This window comes from Astatotilapia calliptera, chromosome 16 (assembly GCF_900246225.1).
Source record: "Astatotilapia calliptera chromosome 16, fAstCal1.2, whole genome shotgun sequence".
In the NCBI taxonomy this organism is placed as follows: domain Eukaryota; kingdom Metazoa; phylum Chordata; class Actinopteri; order Cichliformes; family Cichlidae; genus Astatotilapia; species Astatotilapia calliptera.
Window position 1 is genome coordinate 1078558 of NC_039317.1, and position 17487 is coordinate 1096044.

Consider the following 17487-nt stretch of genomic DNA (forward strand, 5'->3'; position numbering starts at 1 on the left):
ACACAAACAAACAGACTGTATATTTTTACTGTAAATCACTCAAGTAACACAGACATTGTTCAGAATGGTGATATGTGAAACCTCCAGATGCTGTGAATGAGTTTAAAGCGTTGCTGCTCATTGAACTAATGCGTGGGTTTGTGCAGGGACCACAAAGAGATGAGACACAAATGAGTTTGTCGTGGACAGCTGGGGGGTGTGGCCCATGCATGAACACACACAGTATATTAACAGGGTTCAGAGCTCAACTGAACACACACACAGACAGCACATTCAGCTGCAGACCTAATCTAAACGTCACTCACTTGCTGTGGAAGTCATATATCTCCTGCATGTTACCAAATATGATGTGCTCTTTGTTAGCAATGCCAGGTGGGATCTCCTCTACACCGTTGGTCATCTCCAACAGGTACGTCTGACGGGCACACAGAGCCGTCAGCCACACAGCACAAACGTACTAATGTCCACAAACAAACTCGCTCGTTGTTCTCACCTCTAAACACTCCTGAAGGTCTCTGACGTAGGTCTTCTCTGTCTGCAAGAGCTCTGCCATGATGAACCTGAGACAGGAAAAGACTTGAGACTAAAACGCAAACCAAAGACTGATCCTCAGAAACACGTGACGGCAAAACGACTGAAAGCAGCACAGCTGTAAGGATGCATTCACGTCACGTCAGTGTGCAGACTTTGGTTTAGCTAACGTGTGACGCTTCCACAGACAGCAGCCACTCTAACAGAAGACAGCTGAAGTCACTGCAGTAATACCCCCACCGAATCTGTATGTATCATAACTTTGTGTTGTTTTCACACCCGTGACCTGTACAGGAGCAGAGGCGACCTCGTCTGTGGAGTGGATGTGAGTGGATGCGATCGAACGAGGTGAACTACTGTAGTGACACATGATGATGACTCGGTCCTCCTTTCTTTCCAAACTCACTCTTTCTTCCTGGCAGACTTCCTCTTCTCCTCGTTGACCTCATGGTTGGGGTCACGCAGTTTGACCTCCGGGTCATCTGTCAGGCTGGCAGGGATGGTGTCCAGTTCCAGGTCTTTGTTGTCCTGCACAGAGAACATCATTTCTGCCAGTAATCAGAAGATGTTTCTGGGACTGCACTGGCACAAGTGTGTGTTGCTGTTTTCACCTCAGAGCTCATTCCCAGGCTCCTCTCCAGGCTCTCCTGGTATTTGCCCATCCGTGCAGAGAAGTCACGGTACCTGCGGTCCACCGTGCTCACCCAGCGCTTCAGCTCCAGCACGTGGGCGTGCCCCTTCTCCACCAGACTGTCTGCCAGCTGGATCAGCAGCTTCACCTTCTCCTTGGTTTGCTGCAGGATGTTGTCAGACACACAAATTACAGAAGCTGAGGAGTCGCTGATGTTCAGCATCCCTACGTGGCCCTTTGTGAAACACACTAATACCTTGTGGGACATTTGTAAGTACATCTTTGAATATCTCGTATCTGTTGTCAGGTCCCACTCTGTGTGGGCTCATTATGACCGCATATACATCCTTCTGCACAAAGATGAAACCAGTGGATGTAGCTGCTTCTCTTCTGTCACGCTGGAGATGATTCACTGCAGGTGTTCACGTCTATCTGTGGAGTGTCTGCATTTATCAGTAACTCCAGTTTTAGCAAATTTAGAATAGAATAGAATTCAACTTTATTGTCATTGCACACGCACAGGTACAGGGCAACGAAATGCAGTTTGCATCCATCCAGAAGTGCTTTAGTGATATAGATATATTACAACATATATTAGCAATAATATAGATATGTGAGTATATTACACTGGCTCCCTGTAAAATATCGAGTTTAAGATTGAAAGTTTTTAATAATATGGCGCCCTGTTATTTAAATGAACTCCTCAACATGTGTGACAACCAGCACAACCAGGTCTGGAAGCACAGAGGAGCTCGGGCAGCAGCAGCCAGACTGGAAGAATCTGCCAGAGGAGACTCGTACGTCAGACTCGGTTCAGTCTTTTAAATCGCATCTTAAAACTCACTTTTTGACCCTGGCTGACCCTGAGTACCATCAGGCCTGTTTGATGTTTTTCTTGTTAATTCACTGTCGTCTTATTTTTCTGAATTTGTTCCTCTATTGTTTTCTCTTGTTTTAACTGATGGTGAAGCACTTTGGTCGACTCTGTTGTTCTTCAGTGTGCTCTGCAAACACATTTTGAGTTGAACTGTAACATTTTCCCATGTTTGACCAGGAAATCCTGCTCAGAGTGTTTAGTTTTATTAGAAGCAGTTAACAGTCTACTCATCCTCTAATATTAATCACTATTTTCACTATATTCAGATTCTTTCCTGATTTTGCACTCTTTACATGTTGAGGGTTGATTATAATCATCCCTCACCTGCTTGAAAGCTGTGAGGTGTTGATGACCCAGCACCACCTCACCGCTCTGCTGTCAGACTCCCACGTGTGAAAGTGGAAAATTACCAAACAATTGATGCAAACCAAAACTTTAAGCCTAGTAAAGTCAAAAGTTTGGGCACGCCTTCTCCTTTAATGGTTTTTCTTTATTTTCATGATTATTTACATTGTAGATTCTCATTGAAGGCAATGAACACACACATGGAATTATGCAGTAAACAAAAAGTGAGCTGCATGAGGTCGTCGCCTGAAATGGTTTCCAACAGTCTTGAAGGAGTTCAGAGATGCTGAGCACTTGTTGGTCCTTTGCCTTCACTCTGCGCTCCATCTCATCCCAAACCATCTCCACTGGGTGTAGGTCAGGTGACAGTGCAGGCCTCCATCACTCTCCTTCTTGGTCAAACAGCTCTCACACAGCCTGGAGGTGTTTGGGGTCATTGTGCTGCCCTGACATGTGGCTGCAGGATGCTGTGGTAGCCGTGCTGGTTCAGTCTGCCTTTAGTTTGGAATAAATCTCCAACAGTGTCACCAGCAAAGCCCCCCCCACACACACACACCATCACACCTCCTCCTCCATGCTTCACAGAGGGAACCATGCACGTAGAGACCATCGTTCACCTTTTCTGTGTTGCACAAAGACACGGCAGGTGGAAGCAAACATCTCCAATTTGGACTCATGAGACCAAAGCACAGATGGTCTAAAGTCCATTCGTTGTGTTTCTTGACCCAAACAAATCTCTGCTTGTTGCTTTTCCTCAGTCGTGGTCTCTCAGCAGCTGTCTGACCATAAAGGCCTGATTCACACAGTGTCCTCTGAACATGCAGAGATGTGTCTGCTACTGGAGCTCTGTGTGGCATCTATCTGGGCTCTGATCTGAGCTGCTGCTAACTTGTGATTTGTGAGGCTGGTGACTGGGATGAACGTATCCTCAGCAGCAGAGGGACTCCTGGTCTTCCTTTCCTGGGGCATCCTCATGTGAGACAGCTTCATCGTGGTCTTGATGGTTTTTGCGACTGCACTCGGGGACACATTCAAAGTTTTAGCAGTTTTCCGACTGACTGACCTTCAGTTCTTAAAGCAATGATGGGCTGTTGTTTCTCTTTACTCAGCTGATTGGTTCTCGCCGTAATATGAATTCTAACAGTTGTCAAACAGGCCTGTCAGCTGTGCACCAACCTGACTGCTGCACAACACAACTGATGGTCCCAACGTCATTAAGAAGGCAACAAACTCCACCATGAACCCTGACAGGCTCACCTGTGAGGTGAAACCTGAGAGAAGGTTTGCAGCGCTGTCAACAAAGAAAGAGTAGAGTCTAAAATATGAGACTTTAGAGTTTTTTACAGAGCTTTGCTACATAATTCTATAAATCTGCTTCAGATATTTGATGTCTTCAGTTTGTATCTACGATGCAGAAAGTAGTAAAAACAAAGAAAAACCATTAAAGGAGAAGGTGTGTCCAAACGTTTGACTGGTAGTGAAGTTCAAATACAAATCAGAGTGTGTAGGGTGAACATCTGTCTGTTCACACACACACACACACACACACACACACACACAGGACATACTTTGGCACAAAGTCTGAAGTGATGGTAGTCATTGAGAAGCTGCTGTGTTTCCTCGCTGCTGTCACCGGGTGACGTGTGCGTGGCCAGGTAAACCTCACCTGTCTCCTGGATCCAATCCAGTGCCTGCACACAACAACACAAAAACACCACACATAGAGTTGATCCTGCCCCTTTGTGTTAACTGTGCCTCTCATTCCTGGTGCCAGAGGATTGTTGGAAAAGGTGATCACGAGGGCAGTGGACCCCGGGGCGGTGGCCCGATGTCCATGATGCCATTAATGGACATAGAAGCGCTGAGTGGGCCGAGGAGTGACACAGCGCAACGTATGGTGACCTCTTGACCTCGTGGTCAAGAGACGGAGTGTGGAGATCAGGGAAATATTTTACAGCTACTATTCATAACCATCATTACCATTACATTAATGATCATTTCATTAAAGCATTTATTCAGTAGATTACACATGTTCTTAGTTATGATTATTACACCTATCACAGAGAGTCTGGTAAAAGGCCAGAAGCATCAACGGGCGGGGTGAGGCCGAGTGCATTTTGAGGTCGAGACACACACGCAAACAGTAGTTAGACTCATGTTTAGGTAAAGGTTCAAATATTCAAATAATAGTTTGCAAAAGCTTGTAGCTGCAAAATGATGTCTGCATACGGGACAGTTTGTTCCAGGAGATAAGCGAGAGTTAGAAGATTAATAGGAAGCACCTGGCCTCGAGACGGAGAAGATGTCCTTTTAGATGTGTCGAAAGTCGTCAACAGAACATCTGTGCTTTTGAAACTTATGCATGTGTTGTATCTGCTTTGACGCATGAGGGGGCGTCATAAAAGTAAACCCTGATGGTATAAAAACAACTGCTTGTGTATCATTGGGCGGCGATCGATGCTGTCGGTGTGCAGTGTTCATCTCCCCACGCGTGTGTTCATTACAAATCATTGTTTGACCGACTCTCCAGGACCAATTGTTGTTTTTGTGCTCACCCTCAATATTTGAACAGTGGTAACACTTTATACTAACCAGTATTAAAAAGCTGAACGTTCATGAAACAGGCTGCTGCTTAACCATCAACGATCTTTATAAACCATTAGCAACATTTTAATTTATCTTTGTTGTTTTTGTGAAATCAAAATATTTGACATGCACAAGGTTTCCTTTGAGTCTCACACCACACTGTAGTGCTGAAAACAAACAAACAAACAAACAAACTTTACCCAAATCCTGATCTGCTCCTACAGCTAACCATGGTGCCCAAACCTGACAGCCAAGGTAAGCTAAAGAACTACAACGTGAGAGAAACAGGACACAAACTGTGCTTTCTAGGACTTTCCACCACTGCCACCCTCAACATAGACACCAATGCAAAACCTCCTAGAACCACCAGAGGGCGTCGATCCTCCACAACAGCAGTAACAGCAAACAGGTTACTTCGTGTCACAATTTTGAACAAAGCTTTGACCGATGATTTAGATCAGCAAACTATACACCGGCTACCTCATAAGTGAGTATAGAAGAACATCATTTGGATAATGATGCATTAGTTATGCTGAAATACAGGAGGTATAAGAAAGAGACTCGATGTTATTGCACTTTGAAACTCACAGTTTCAGCTACAACAACACAGTAAAACACAGCGTCCACAGCACCAGGCTGCAGCAGACATTCAGCCATTCATTTAATTTTCTTAAACTCAACGAGGATAAAACTGAAATCCTCCTTGTTGCTCCACAGTTTCCCTTCTCCTCGGGTTCAGAGCCTTGGTGTCATCAGACCGTTCACTATGCTTTAAATGTCACATCAATAATCTCACTGTTCTATTTCCATCTACGTAACATTAACAGATTACGTCCTTTTCTTTCCACACAGCATCCATTCTTGTCCACAGTCTCGTCCATAGTCTCCCGCATTGACTGTTGTAATTCCCTCTTGCATGGTCTCCCCCATAAACCTCTCCATCAGCTTCAACAGGTTCAAGACTGTGCTGCTGACATGATCAGCAGAACCCCTCCTACCAGCACATCACTCCTGTCCTGCAGGAACTTCACTGGCTCCCTGTGAAAATCTGGATAATATACAAACTTCTTCTGCTCACCTTCAAGGCCTTCATAACCTCGCTCCTGCTCACCTCTCTGCTGCAGGCTGTGGAAGTCTCTGCCCACATATAAGAAACACTGGTTCCAGTTTAAATCTCTGCTCATCTGTTCGAATCTGCATTTTCGCTGTGAACTTATCGTTTATTTTATCTTCTGCTTTTTGTTTTTCATTGTTCTTCGTTGACATTGTTCTATTATGTGTTTTACTGTGAAGTGTCCTTGGATGTCTTGAAAGGTGCTTTTAAATAAAATAAATGCATTATTATCCTCTCCCGTCCGCACTGCTCTGGACTGTCTGCAGCTGGTCTGACTCTGCTGCACACTTCCTGCTTTATTTGCTCACATCAGTTCTGGACCCTGTGTGCAGCTACGGCCCCTCACTGCTCTGCACAGCCAGCTACCTGCCCGCTGTAGCCCGTCTCATTGCCCAACACATCTTAACAAACAGCCAAAATGTGTGCAAACAATAAGTGTTGCTAGGCAACGTGGACTATAGTGTTAGAATGACAACCCTGTACGGCTCGAAGCACAACTGGTTGTATGAGTTTGAAAACATCCAAAATTCCCAATATACAAACACATATTTGAAAAAGTCATGAAATATGAAACGATGTGTTTTTAACAGCGTTACATGAACTTAACTCAAACAGTGTTTATAGGTGCACTGCAAACTCTACTCAATCTGTGCAACGTTGTAATAATCACCCAGTGTTTACAGTACTAACCTTTGTCATTTTATTGTTTCATTACTGCAAATAACTATCAATGTGCTACTTATTAAAATAGGTTACTATAAAGCGTTACCCAGAGCTACGATGAGCCTCGTGTCAAAGCTGAGCGTTCGTTCTTTGGACTTCACACACTCACCTGTTTGGCGCTGCGTTCAAACACCAGATACTGCTGACACTGGTCCAGCCGTCGTTTCTTTAATGTCCAGAAGTGAAGGACTCTGTTCTCTCTCTGCAGCAGCTCGTTCAGAATAGCTGCGCACACCAACACAGATCAGGGACAATAATCACAGAGTTCATCCCTAACTGCTACACAACCTTCCTAACTTGCCTATCATGGACATGGACACACACACGCTGCATCAGCAGCACTGACCTTTAACCTGTTGCTCAGGTCCCCTGGTGTGACCGGCAGCTCCAGGCATGCTCACATTGTTCCTGTGAATGTACTTCAGAAACACCTCTGCATTCCTCCGGGCCAGAGTGCACGCCTGTAACACACCAACATCAGTAAACATGCTGCTTGTCTGTGCAATGTCTATGTGTTTGCTAATAAGTGCTCAAAGCTGTCAGGGACATCCAGATGATCAGACCAGATAATGTCCCTGACGCGCCCTTTCTAGGCAGGAACACCAGAAAACACCAGGATCCACAGAGGCTGGGTCTGAAACACCCGGTGTAAAGGTGCTGCTGAGACAGTCCAGCACCAATGTTCCCTCTAAGCTGCACACTGCTGGCACGTCTCTGCGCACAGAAAATCTGAGTAGCGCACAAAAAAAAAATCTGACCTGAATTGAAATTGAAATGAAAACGTTAACAATTCTGTTCTGCAGTGTGAGTCAGTGACTGGCTGCTCCCGTATGGGATCAGAACGATGCCACCTTATCCCACAGTCCAGCCAATGATGTGATTCACATTCGTATATACGCAGCTAACCAACATCGCTGACAGGCTCTGACAGCGTCCTTATGTGCGACACCGGTGTTTTAGCAAAGCGGCTGATGTGGAGTGAAGCCACATTAATGACAACGTGTACAACCATTGGAGATGTGAGCAGGACAGACGGAACAACTGACGGACAAAGTGTGGACTTTATACCAGTTTTTAAATTGTGTTGATCGGCCACGTAAAACCAGAGTTATGATAAAATATCTGCAATGTTTGTTTTTCTTCCTGAATACTGTCGTTGTTTATACTTTATATAGAAACTGCGTTTTATAAGGAAAACACTCAAAAGCCTGTGAGCTAAAACAACACCAAAAAAACCAGCCTTTCCTATTGGTGGAAAAATGTACCTCGTGGACCAATCAAAAAATGATATGGCAACATGGCATTTAGATGTTTAGGGAGGGGGAAGTTTTAGGAGTGACGGCGTGTTTGAGATGTGACAGATTTGCCACGTTTAGCCTGTTTGGAGTCTAAAGTTAGTGTGTAGTTGGTGTGTAGTTAGTGTGTAGTTGGTGTGTAGTTAGTGTGTAGTTGGTGTGTAGTTAGTGTGTAGTTAGTGTGTAGTTAGTGTGTAGTTAGTGTAGTTGGTGTGTAGTTAGTGTGTAGTCGGTGTGTAGTCGGTGTGTAGTTGGTGTGTAGTTGGTGTGTAGTTAGTGTGTAGTTAGTGTGTAGTTAGTGTGTAGTTAGTGTGTAGTTGGTGTGTAGTTAGTGTGTAGTCGGTGTGTAGTCGGTGTGTAGTTGGTGTGTAGTTGGTGTGTAGTTAGTGTGTAGTTAGTGTGTAGTTAGTGTGTAGTTGGTGTGTAGTTAGTGTGTAGTCGGTGTGTAGTCGGTGTGTAGTTGGTGTGTAGTTGGTGTGTAGTTAGTGTGTAGTTAGTGTGTAGTTGGTGTGTAGTTGGTGTGTAGTTGGTGTGTAGTTGGTGTGTAGTTGGTGTGTAGTTAGTGTGTAGTTAGTGTGTAGTTAGTGTGTAGTTAGTGTGTAGTCAGTGTGTAGTTAGTGTGTAGTTAGTGTGTAGTCAGTGTGTAGTTAGTGTGTAGTTAGTGTGTAGTCAGTGTGTAGTTAGTGTGTAGTTAGTGTGTAGTCAGTGTGTAGTTAGTGTGTAGTGTAGTCAACAGTTTTGTTGTGTGTCAGAACAATGAGGCGCCTGCTGAGTGTTACAGGTGTTACAGCAGTGACACATCTGCTGTTGTCAGGCCTGCAGGTATCAGGCTGTTGTTCTCCTTCATCTCATAGTGGACAGAAATTATTTTTGGAGCGGCACAAATAATTTGTGTGGCATCAGATTTGATGCAGAACAGCTGATTGTTCTGTAAATAGTTTGAAATGTTTATTTAAAAACGCTTTGGCTGCATTTTTAGGTAAACAGCTGCAAAAAGCTTTGTTTGCATAACTCAGTTACTTTTTTGAAGAAGTAACTATATAATTAATTACCCAACATTGGTCATTATATATTATATTTTGCAGACAGAGTTACAGACTCTCTCCCAGACCACAGACTCAGACTCATAATACAAGCCAGAGCTTTTAAAAAATAAAAAAAAAAGTTGTGTTTTCAAAATTGAAGTTCAAGTTATTTTTACTTCCAATAGTGTTAACATGCTACACAGGTGATGAACAAGATTGTTTTAAATTTTCATTGTAAGTGGGCTAAAGCAGTTAATTAAAAGTAGTCTAACATAAATGCTGTAATCTGATTATTTTAATAAACCATGTAACTTGGATGATTAAATGCTGGCATGACCACAGTGCACACGTCTGCTGTTGCTCACAGTGGTCCAAGGGACGCTCAGGGAGACACATGAAACATTACAGGGAACATTGTCCAGCACATTACAGCAGGGTGCAAGATGCTAGCAGGCAGGGTGTACATGGAACGCCATAACCAAGTGGCCGGCATAGTGTACAGGAACATCTGTGCCGAGTATAACCTGGAAGTCCCGAGGTCAAAATGGGAGATGCCCCCAAGGGTGGTGGAGAATGACCGAGCTAAGATCTTGTGGGACTTCCAGATACAGACGGACAAAATGGTGGTGGCTAACCAACATAGTGGTAGACAAGCAGCCGCTGTGATAGGTGTAGCTATACCGAGTGGTAGCTATAGCAGGGAGGAGGAACATGAGAAGCTGGAGAAGATGTGGAGGATGAAGGCAACAGTGGTCCCCGTGCTAATCAGAGCACTTGACCATCAAGCTAGGTGAGTGGCTGCAGCAGGAACAACATCTGAGAACTCTGCGATGAAGAGCACAGTCCTAGGAAAAGACCCTGCAGGACTCTCCAGCTCCCAGGCCTCTGGTAGAGGACACTAGCTTGAAGTACAAAGATGCCCGCAATGCAAGTGGGAAACTTTTATACAGTGGGGCAAAAAAGTATTTAGTCAGCCACCGATTGTGCAAGTTCCCCCACTTAAAATGATGACAGAGGTCAGTAATTTGCACCAGAGGTACACTTCAACTGTGAGAGACAGAATGTGAAAAAAAAATCCATGAATCCACATGGTAGGATTTGTAAAGAATTTATTGGTAAATCAGGGTGGAAAATAAGTATTTGGTCACCTCAAACAAGGAAAATCTCTGGCTCTCACAGACCTGTAACGTCTTCTGTAAGAAGCTTTTCTGTCCCCCACTCGTTACCTGTATGAATGGCACCTGTTTGAACTCATCATCTGTATAAAAGACACCTGTCCACAGCCTCAAACAGTCAGACTCCAAACTCCGCCATGGCCAAGACCAAAGAGCTTTCGAAGGACACCAGGAAAAGTATTGTAGACCTGCACCAGACTGGGAAGAGTGAATCTACAATAGGCAAGCAGCTTGGTGTGAAAAAATCAACTGTGGGAGCAATCATCAGAAAATGGAAGACATACAAGACCACTGATAATCTCCCTCCATCTGGGGCTCCACGCAAGATCTCATCCCGTGGGGTCAAAATGATCATGAGAACGGTGAGCAAAGATCCCAGAACCACACGGGGGGACCTGGTGAATGACCTGCAGAGAGCTGGGACCAAAGTAACAAAGGTCACCATCAGTAACACACTACAACGGCAGGGAATCAAATCCCGCAGTGCCAGACGTGTTCCGCTGCTGAAGCCAGTGCATGTCCAGGCCCGTCTGAAGTTTGCCAGAGAGCACATGGATGATACAGCAGAGGATTGGGAGAATGTCATGTGGTCAGATGAAACCAAAGTAGAACTTTTTGGTATAAACTCAACTCGTCGTGTTTGGAGGAAGAAGAATACTGAGTTGCATCCCAAGAACACCATACCTACTGTGAAGCATGGGGGTGGAAACATCATGCTATGGGGCTGTTTTTCTGCCAAGGGGACAGGACGACTGATCCGTGTTAAGGACAGAATGAATGGGGCCATGTATCGTGAGATTTTGAGCCAAAACCTCCTTCCATCAGTGAGAACTTTGAAGATGAAACGAGGCTGGGTCTTCCAACATGACAATGATCCAAAACACACCGCCCGGGCAACAAAGGAGTGGCTCCGTAAGAAGCATTTGAAAGTCCTGGAGTGGCCTAGCCAGTCTCCAGACCTCAACCCCATAGAAAATCTGTGGCGGGAGTTGAAAGTCCGTGTTGCTCGGCGACAGCCCCAAAACATCACTGCTCTCGAGAAGATCTGCATGGAGGAATGGGCCAAGATACCAGCTACTGTGTGTGCAAACCTGGTAAAGACCTATAGTAAACGTTTGACCTCTGTTATTGCCAACAAAGGTTATGTTACAAAGTATTGAGTTGTATTTTTGTTATTGACCAAATACTTATTTTCCACCCTGATTTACGAATAAATTCTTTACAAATCCTACCATGTGGATTCATGGATTTTTTTTTTCACATTCTGTCTCTCACAGTTGAAGTGTACCTCTGGTGCAAATTACTGACCTCTGTCATCATTTTAGGTGGGGGAACTTGCACAATCGGTGGCTGACTAAATACTTTTTTGCCCCACTGTATATACATGTTATTAGTTGTGTAGAACATGATGGCATCATCTGCATACGTTATTTATCAAACAAAACAAGCCCAGCAGCCTGCTTTGTTCTTTTAGACAGTGAGACATGAAATCACCTTGAGGAAGGCTTCTTTCTGCTCCAGGTGCTTACTGATCAGAGGCAGGAGGTGGTCGCTGTCGGATGAACTTCCCACTTTGTCGTGTGTGCCGCACCAGTCTTCATCGCGGCGGTACTCCTGCTCCAGGCTCTCCAACACACTGCACACCTGCACAGACGCACAAACAGTTACCTTCCTGTTGCTGATGTAAGAAAACAAAAACAGCGACGGTGGAGTTTGCTTGAAGTGCACCTGTTCAGATGTCTTGTAGAAGGCTACGGATGCATTGACCAGCTTCAGACGGTCCTCCATCTTCAGCATCAGTTGCTGCCAGTGCACGGCAACCTTCTCAGCACAGCTTCGAATTGCCTCTGGATCATAATGACTCGCCTGTAGCATCATCTGACAAAAGCAGCAAAAGAGGTCAGAGCTGTCAACTACTGACGACGGAGAAATGAAGGGAAACAGTTAGTTAGGCATTAAAGAAGATTCACCTCAGCTTTTTGTTGGACCTGCAGAGCACTCTGATGTGTCTTCTGAAGAGAGTTAGCGTGGAACAGAGACTGGAAGAGAGGAGATTTGGTTATTATCTCCACTTTCACTCAGTTCAATATACCATTCCTAACATGCCTTTGTGGAGGTCTACACAAACACAAGGCTTAAAGGTTAAAGGGCCTCTAAAACTTTTAAAATCTCTTCCAGGCAAAAAGAATCTTTAAAGTTCGACTCTGTGCCAGAAAAGATCATTTACAGCTTTGATTACAATTCTGATGATTAAGCTGTATTAAAATGATCCTAACATTTCATTCACTGTTTTATTTAAGTTAAATACAGCAGTAAGGAGGCAAAAGTTTATTTTATATTGTTGATCATATTGTTGTGCACGAGTGCGTGAGCCTGGGTACACAGCAGCACATCAGCAGGAAGATGCAGGAGTCATATCATCAAGACACACACACACACACACACACACACACACACACACACACACACACACACACACAGGCACACGCACACACACACACACACGCACGCACACACCTTCAGACTTCTGTGGTCAGCTATTTAAAGTAACACCACAGTGACAGCACTTAAAGGATTTACTGTGTGTGTGTAAGTGTGTGTGTGTGTGTGTAAGTGTGTGTGTGTGTGTAAGTGTGTGTGTGTGTGTGTAAGTGTGTGTGTGTGTGTGTAAGTGTGTGTGTGTGTCTAAGTGTGTGTGTGTGTGTGTGTAAGTGTGTGTGAAGCAGCTGTAACTGTTCAAACTCAGAGCAGAATGTAAACGACTGAGGTAAGCCTGGTTCACACACACACATCACAAAGAGCACCTCTGTGTCACTGCGTGCACATCTGCTACGATTCAAACCAGCACACACTGAAAAATTATTACTCCTGTACAGTAAATAATTAGGCCGTGTGTGTGTGTGTGTGTGTGTGTGTGTGTGTGTGTGTGTACCTCTATAGCCATCTGGAACTGCTCATGCTCCCTCTGAAGCTGCTCGGCCTCAGACAGCGAGCTGGCGTTGACCATGCTGGCGTTCAGCATGGACTCTCCGTTACGTATCCAACCCAACACCTAGACAGCGAGTCAGACACCATGACAACATACGACTTATATAAACATGCAGGTGTATACACGCTGTGGCGGGAAAGCCTCCCTCACTAAAACCATATCTGTACTAATAACATGTAATACGTGTGCGTGTGTCTGCAGACGCTGTGGAGCTACACGAGTGAAGCTCGGGAAACTCCAGCTTCAGTCCTGCACGACTAACACGCGCAAACATCTGGGAGCGTTTATCATGAGTAATGTTTTTATTGACACACTTACTGAAACATCTTTAATAATGTGTAATCAGAATATCAGTAGGACTACACCTCGGACCTTTTGTGTGACATGCGTCATTCTTAACAAAAGGAAACTTACAGCAGTGAAAGGTCAAAGGTTATTTTGTGCAAGTACAAATAAATAGACTGTTTTTGGCTTTGACTGATGTCTTAATGGACACACTTGCACTACACGCATTATGTTAGTCAGAGCTTCAACTACACGACACACACAGCTTCTGAGAGTTTACAACAACTAGTGTTGATGCACCTGTGACATGCATGTGCTCCTCGGGTTACATTTCTTTGTAACACGGTGAAATCAACGCGTTCACATCCCAAAACCTAACACATGACATCATGTGACTGTGGCAGGTAGGAGGCACGGCCCGACCCCGATTCACCGCTCAGTGACATCTTCCCTCGCCGGCTGCAGCTCTCCGCTCACAGCTCGACATCCACATCAACAACAATCATTTACGTGCAGGGGGGAGTGATTTCGCTCAGGCGCGCCAACCTCCAACCCCATTCTGTTGGTTCAATCCAATCACAGGGACGCGCAAGGTTGCCTCAAAACATGACAACCTGTGAGTGTTATGTGTGTTTGGAGTGAGAGTGGTCCTGTGGAAGATGACGTTAGCCATGGCAGACGAGGTGCCTCATCTATTCAAGGTTGTGAACTTTACTGACGAGTGATCTCAGACAGGATAGCAGTGAGGGTGTGTGCCTGCGTGTTATTAGCACGTTGGCATGAGCTTAATAAATGATTCAGCTGTATCCATTTGCAGCAGTAGCAGTGTGTTTCCTGTCTACACACACAGCCTGGCTGTTGTTCCTGTCACTTCTCCAACATCGAGCAGCCTGTTCAAAACGAGAACAGTTGATAACAACGTTGCTCTAGTTGGACTAGGATCCAGCTTTCTCTGAGTCTCGATGTTTTCTAGATCTGGGACAACAAACTGAAGCTGCATAGCAAAGTAGGTTAAAGATGGAGTCGTCCCTGTGAGTGCCATGCCTTCACCTGTTTAACTTCTCCCTGCAGGTGGCGCAGCTGAAGAGTCTGCTCCAGCCGCGTGTGCGTGTGCTGCACGTTGACCTCCACCTCCTGCTGCTTCTCATGCAGGAACTCCAGCAGCTCCTGAACCTGAGAGGCCAAGTCCAAGTCCTTCTCTCCCGTCAGCTCGATTCCTGTGACAAACACACACGTTCTGCTTCTGTCATGTCAACAAATTAGTGTAAAGGAAGTTTTGGAGAACCTCAGAAACCAGAGAAATGCTGCTATCTAAGAAAGGATAAACAAGCCAAGCCCTGTTTTCAGGATCAGAGAGACTGTATTTATCCCCAGAGGGCAATTCATTTGTAATTTGTATGCATTTGGTAAAAATAAGAAATAATGGTAAATGGCCTGTGTTTGTATAGTGCTTTACTAGTCCCTAAAGCACTTTACACATCCACACATTCAGACACTGGTGATGGCAGCTACATTGTAGCCACAGCCACCCTGGGGCGCACTGACAGAGGCGAGGCTGCCGGACACTGGCGCCACCGGGCCCTCTGACCACCACCAGTAGGCAACGGGTGAAGTATCGTGCCCAAGGACACAACGACCGAGACTGTCGGAGCCGGGGCTCGAACCGGCAACCTTCCGATTACAGGACGAACTGCCAACTCTTGAGCCACGATCGCCCACGTGACAAAGTATGAATTGCTGAATAGCTGCAAACAGAAAAGATTCACCATGTTGCATCTTAAGGATGCTATATTCCCATTTAACTTTTTACTTTCACTGAAAGTGATTTTGGGCTTCAAACAGAGCGTTCAGTTTGTGTGGCGATTCAGAGAGACTGATCCCACCTGGGACCAGAGTAGCACTCTGTTAGTGTCAAGGTCAAGTTTAGTTATGCTGCACAAAGTGCTTTCCCAAAGTCAAATGCACAACAATGATGGAATCCAAATATAACAGAGAAAGATTAATACGACTAAAACAACAAGGACTAAGGCTGTGTGCGTCCCTTACCTGAAGCCTGGACCTCCATGATGTACTGGTGCAGATCTTGACCCTGCTGCATCACCTCATAGGTCATGTTGTTCATGGCTGCTTTCCTCTCTGCGTGCCGCTTCAGCCGCTGTTCTGCCAGACCGATATCCTCTGAGCCGGCGGACGAGGCACCGCCTCCCCCGCTGCTGCTGCCGCTGCTAGCGCCCGAGCGGCTGGTGTCATTCAGCTGACGAGACAGATCCTCGTTCCAAGCGTCTAGTTCTGCCGTGACCTGCCAGAACGGGAAAAGCGAGCAATCATAAAGATTCAAGTGAACAACAGAACACAGCGAGAGCCAGACCTGGTCCAGCAGCTGATCTGAGCACTTGGTCCTGACAGACTTGCTGACAAAACCTCAAAATTAGCAAAATATGTTTTTCTATTCTGCTCGGTGAAAGAAAGCGCATTGATTGGCGTTAACACATCACGTCTAGTTAACTGTACGCACTGAGCCAACATTCCTCTTGCCTGACCTCTATCGTGTACTGCTCAAAGATGCGAAGCTGCAGAAAGATGTCCAGCTTGATTTTGCGTTCATGGAACAGCTCCTCCATCTGGCCCTGGGCTTCATCCAGCTGCTGCAGCACACCCTGTATGTGCGCAATGGAACTGCAGTGTGGCGTCTTATTGGTGGACATGGCTGCATCCCTGCAAAAACACAGGATACAGGAGGAGACGATTCAAAATGGTCCAACTCGTCTCCAAACTCGAGGATGCGTGTGCTCCTGAGAACACCAGTACAGAGGTCATATTTCTCTGTGTTTAGAGTAGCATGAATGCTGCCTGCTCCACTCTGTGTGTAGATGAAGAGCACACACACACACACACACACACACACACACACACACGGCCATGTCTGTTATCTTTGTGAGCGCATTCCCAGGCTTCTGCAGCTCTTTGCAGACCCTACAGAGTAACCGAAGCACCGCCAGCATTCGTGCTTGTGCACGATGCACTATGAGTTTATAACCTTGTGGTGGTGTCGTGTTATTTCATATCCAGTGCCAGAACAGAAAAAAATACAAGTAAAAATAAAATAGGCTGAGTATTAATTAAAATATTATTGATCATTTGGAGAATAAAGCTGTAAAGACACTGTTGCTTCAAGACAAGCGGCTGCTGTTCCCTCTGAGTTACTGAAATCATGCTTCACAGTTGGTTTGAGTAAGGAAGTGTGGCGGAGGTGTGGTCCCGGGCGCGGCTGCAGGGGAGGAGTGGTGCAGTGGGCTCAACGGGGCGGTGCTGGAGATGCCGGTGAGAACAGCTGATGGCGATTTGGACTGATAATGGTTTCCTTCCCTTTTTATAGTGAGACGGAGAGGAGCGGAGGGAGAGGGAAATCAGCTGGGACCGACAGCTGTCAGACTGTGTTCATATCATAACCTGGGAAAACTATGAATAAATGTGGAAGCTGGTGATAAAGACCTGTGTGTGTGTGTACCTGTGTGTAGTGCATTTCACAAGTGGTGCCGAAACCCAGGATCCGGCCGGCGTGGGGATGTCCGACCCACAGGCTGCGCCGACCCACAGGCTGCGCCGCCCGCCCAGCCTTTGCAGTTTCTGGTGAAGATGTGCCAAGACCAAGCGGCGGCCCAGCGGGCTCACCTGGCTGCGCTGCAGGAGTAGGCGGACCGGCAGACTCTGGTTCTGGAGCAGCTGGTCGGAGCCGCTGCCCCGCCGAAGCCTCCGCCGCTGTCGGTGGCGATGCCCCGGATGGGGGACGACCCCCAGGTTTTCCTGGAGACTTTTCGTGCCACGGCGGAGGCCTGCCAGTGGCCGCAGGGGGAGTGGGCTCCGCGTTTGCTTCCTCTGCTGTCGGGGGAGGCTCAGACGGCGGCCCTGAG

At 46.0% G+C, this 17487-nt stretch overlaps 1 protein-coding gene across 3 annotated transcripts in view; it reads right to left on the reverse strand.

The window, feature by feature from the left end:
- The window catches only part of kalrna (kalirin RhoGEF kinase a), a 154323-nt gene that overhangs the window by 57438 nt on the left and 79398 nt on the right, over positions 1-17487 (reverse strand). For all 3 annotated transcript variants that reach the window (XM_026144911.1, XM_026144912.1, XM_026144910.1), the window contains exons 17-30: positions 16117-16291; positions 15623-15875; positions 14627-14793; positions 13235-13354; positions 12273-12341; positions 12031-12180; positions 11797-11946; positions 7154-7268; positions 6917-7032; positions 3953-4075; positions 1143-1325; positions 938-1059; positions 494-560; positions 306-415 (exon numbers count right to left, since the gene is read on the reverse strand). In XM_026144911.1, coding sequence (XP_026000696.1) covers positions 306-415; positions 494-560; positions 938-1059; positions 1143-1325; positions 3953-4075; positions 6917-7032; positions 7154-7268; positions 11797-11946; positions 12031-12180; positions 12273-12341; positions 13235-13354; positions 14627-14793; positions 15623-15875; positions 16117-16291 — 1920 coding nt within the window. The remainder of the gene's footprint in view (positions 1-305; positions 416-493; positions 561-937; positions 1060-1142; positions 1326-3952; positions 4076-6916; positions 7033-7153; positions 7269-11796; positions 11947-12030; positions 12181-12272; positions 12342-13234; positions 13355-14626; positions 14794-15622; positions 15876-16116; positions 16292-17487) is intronic.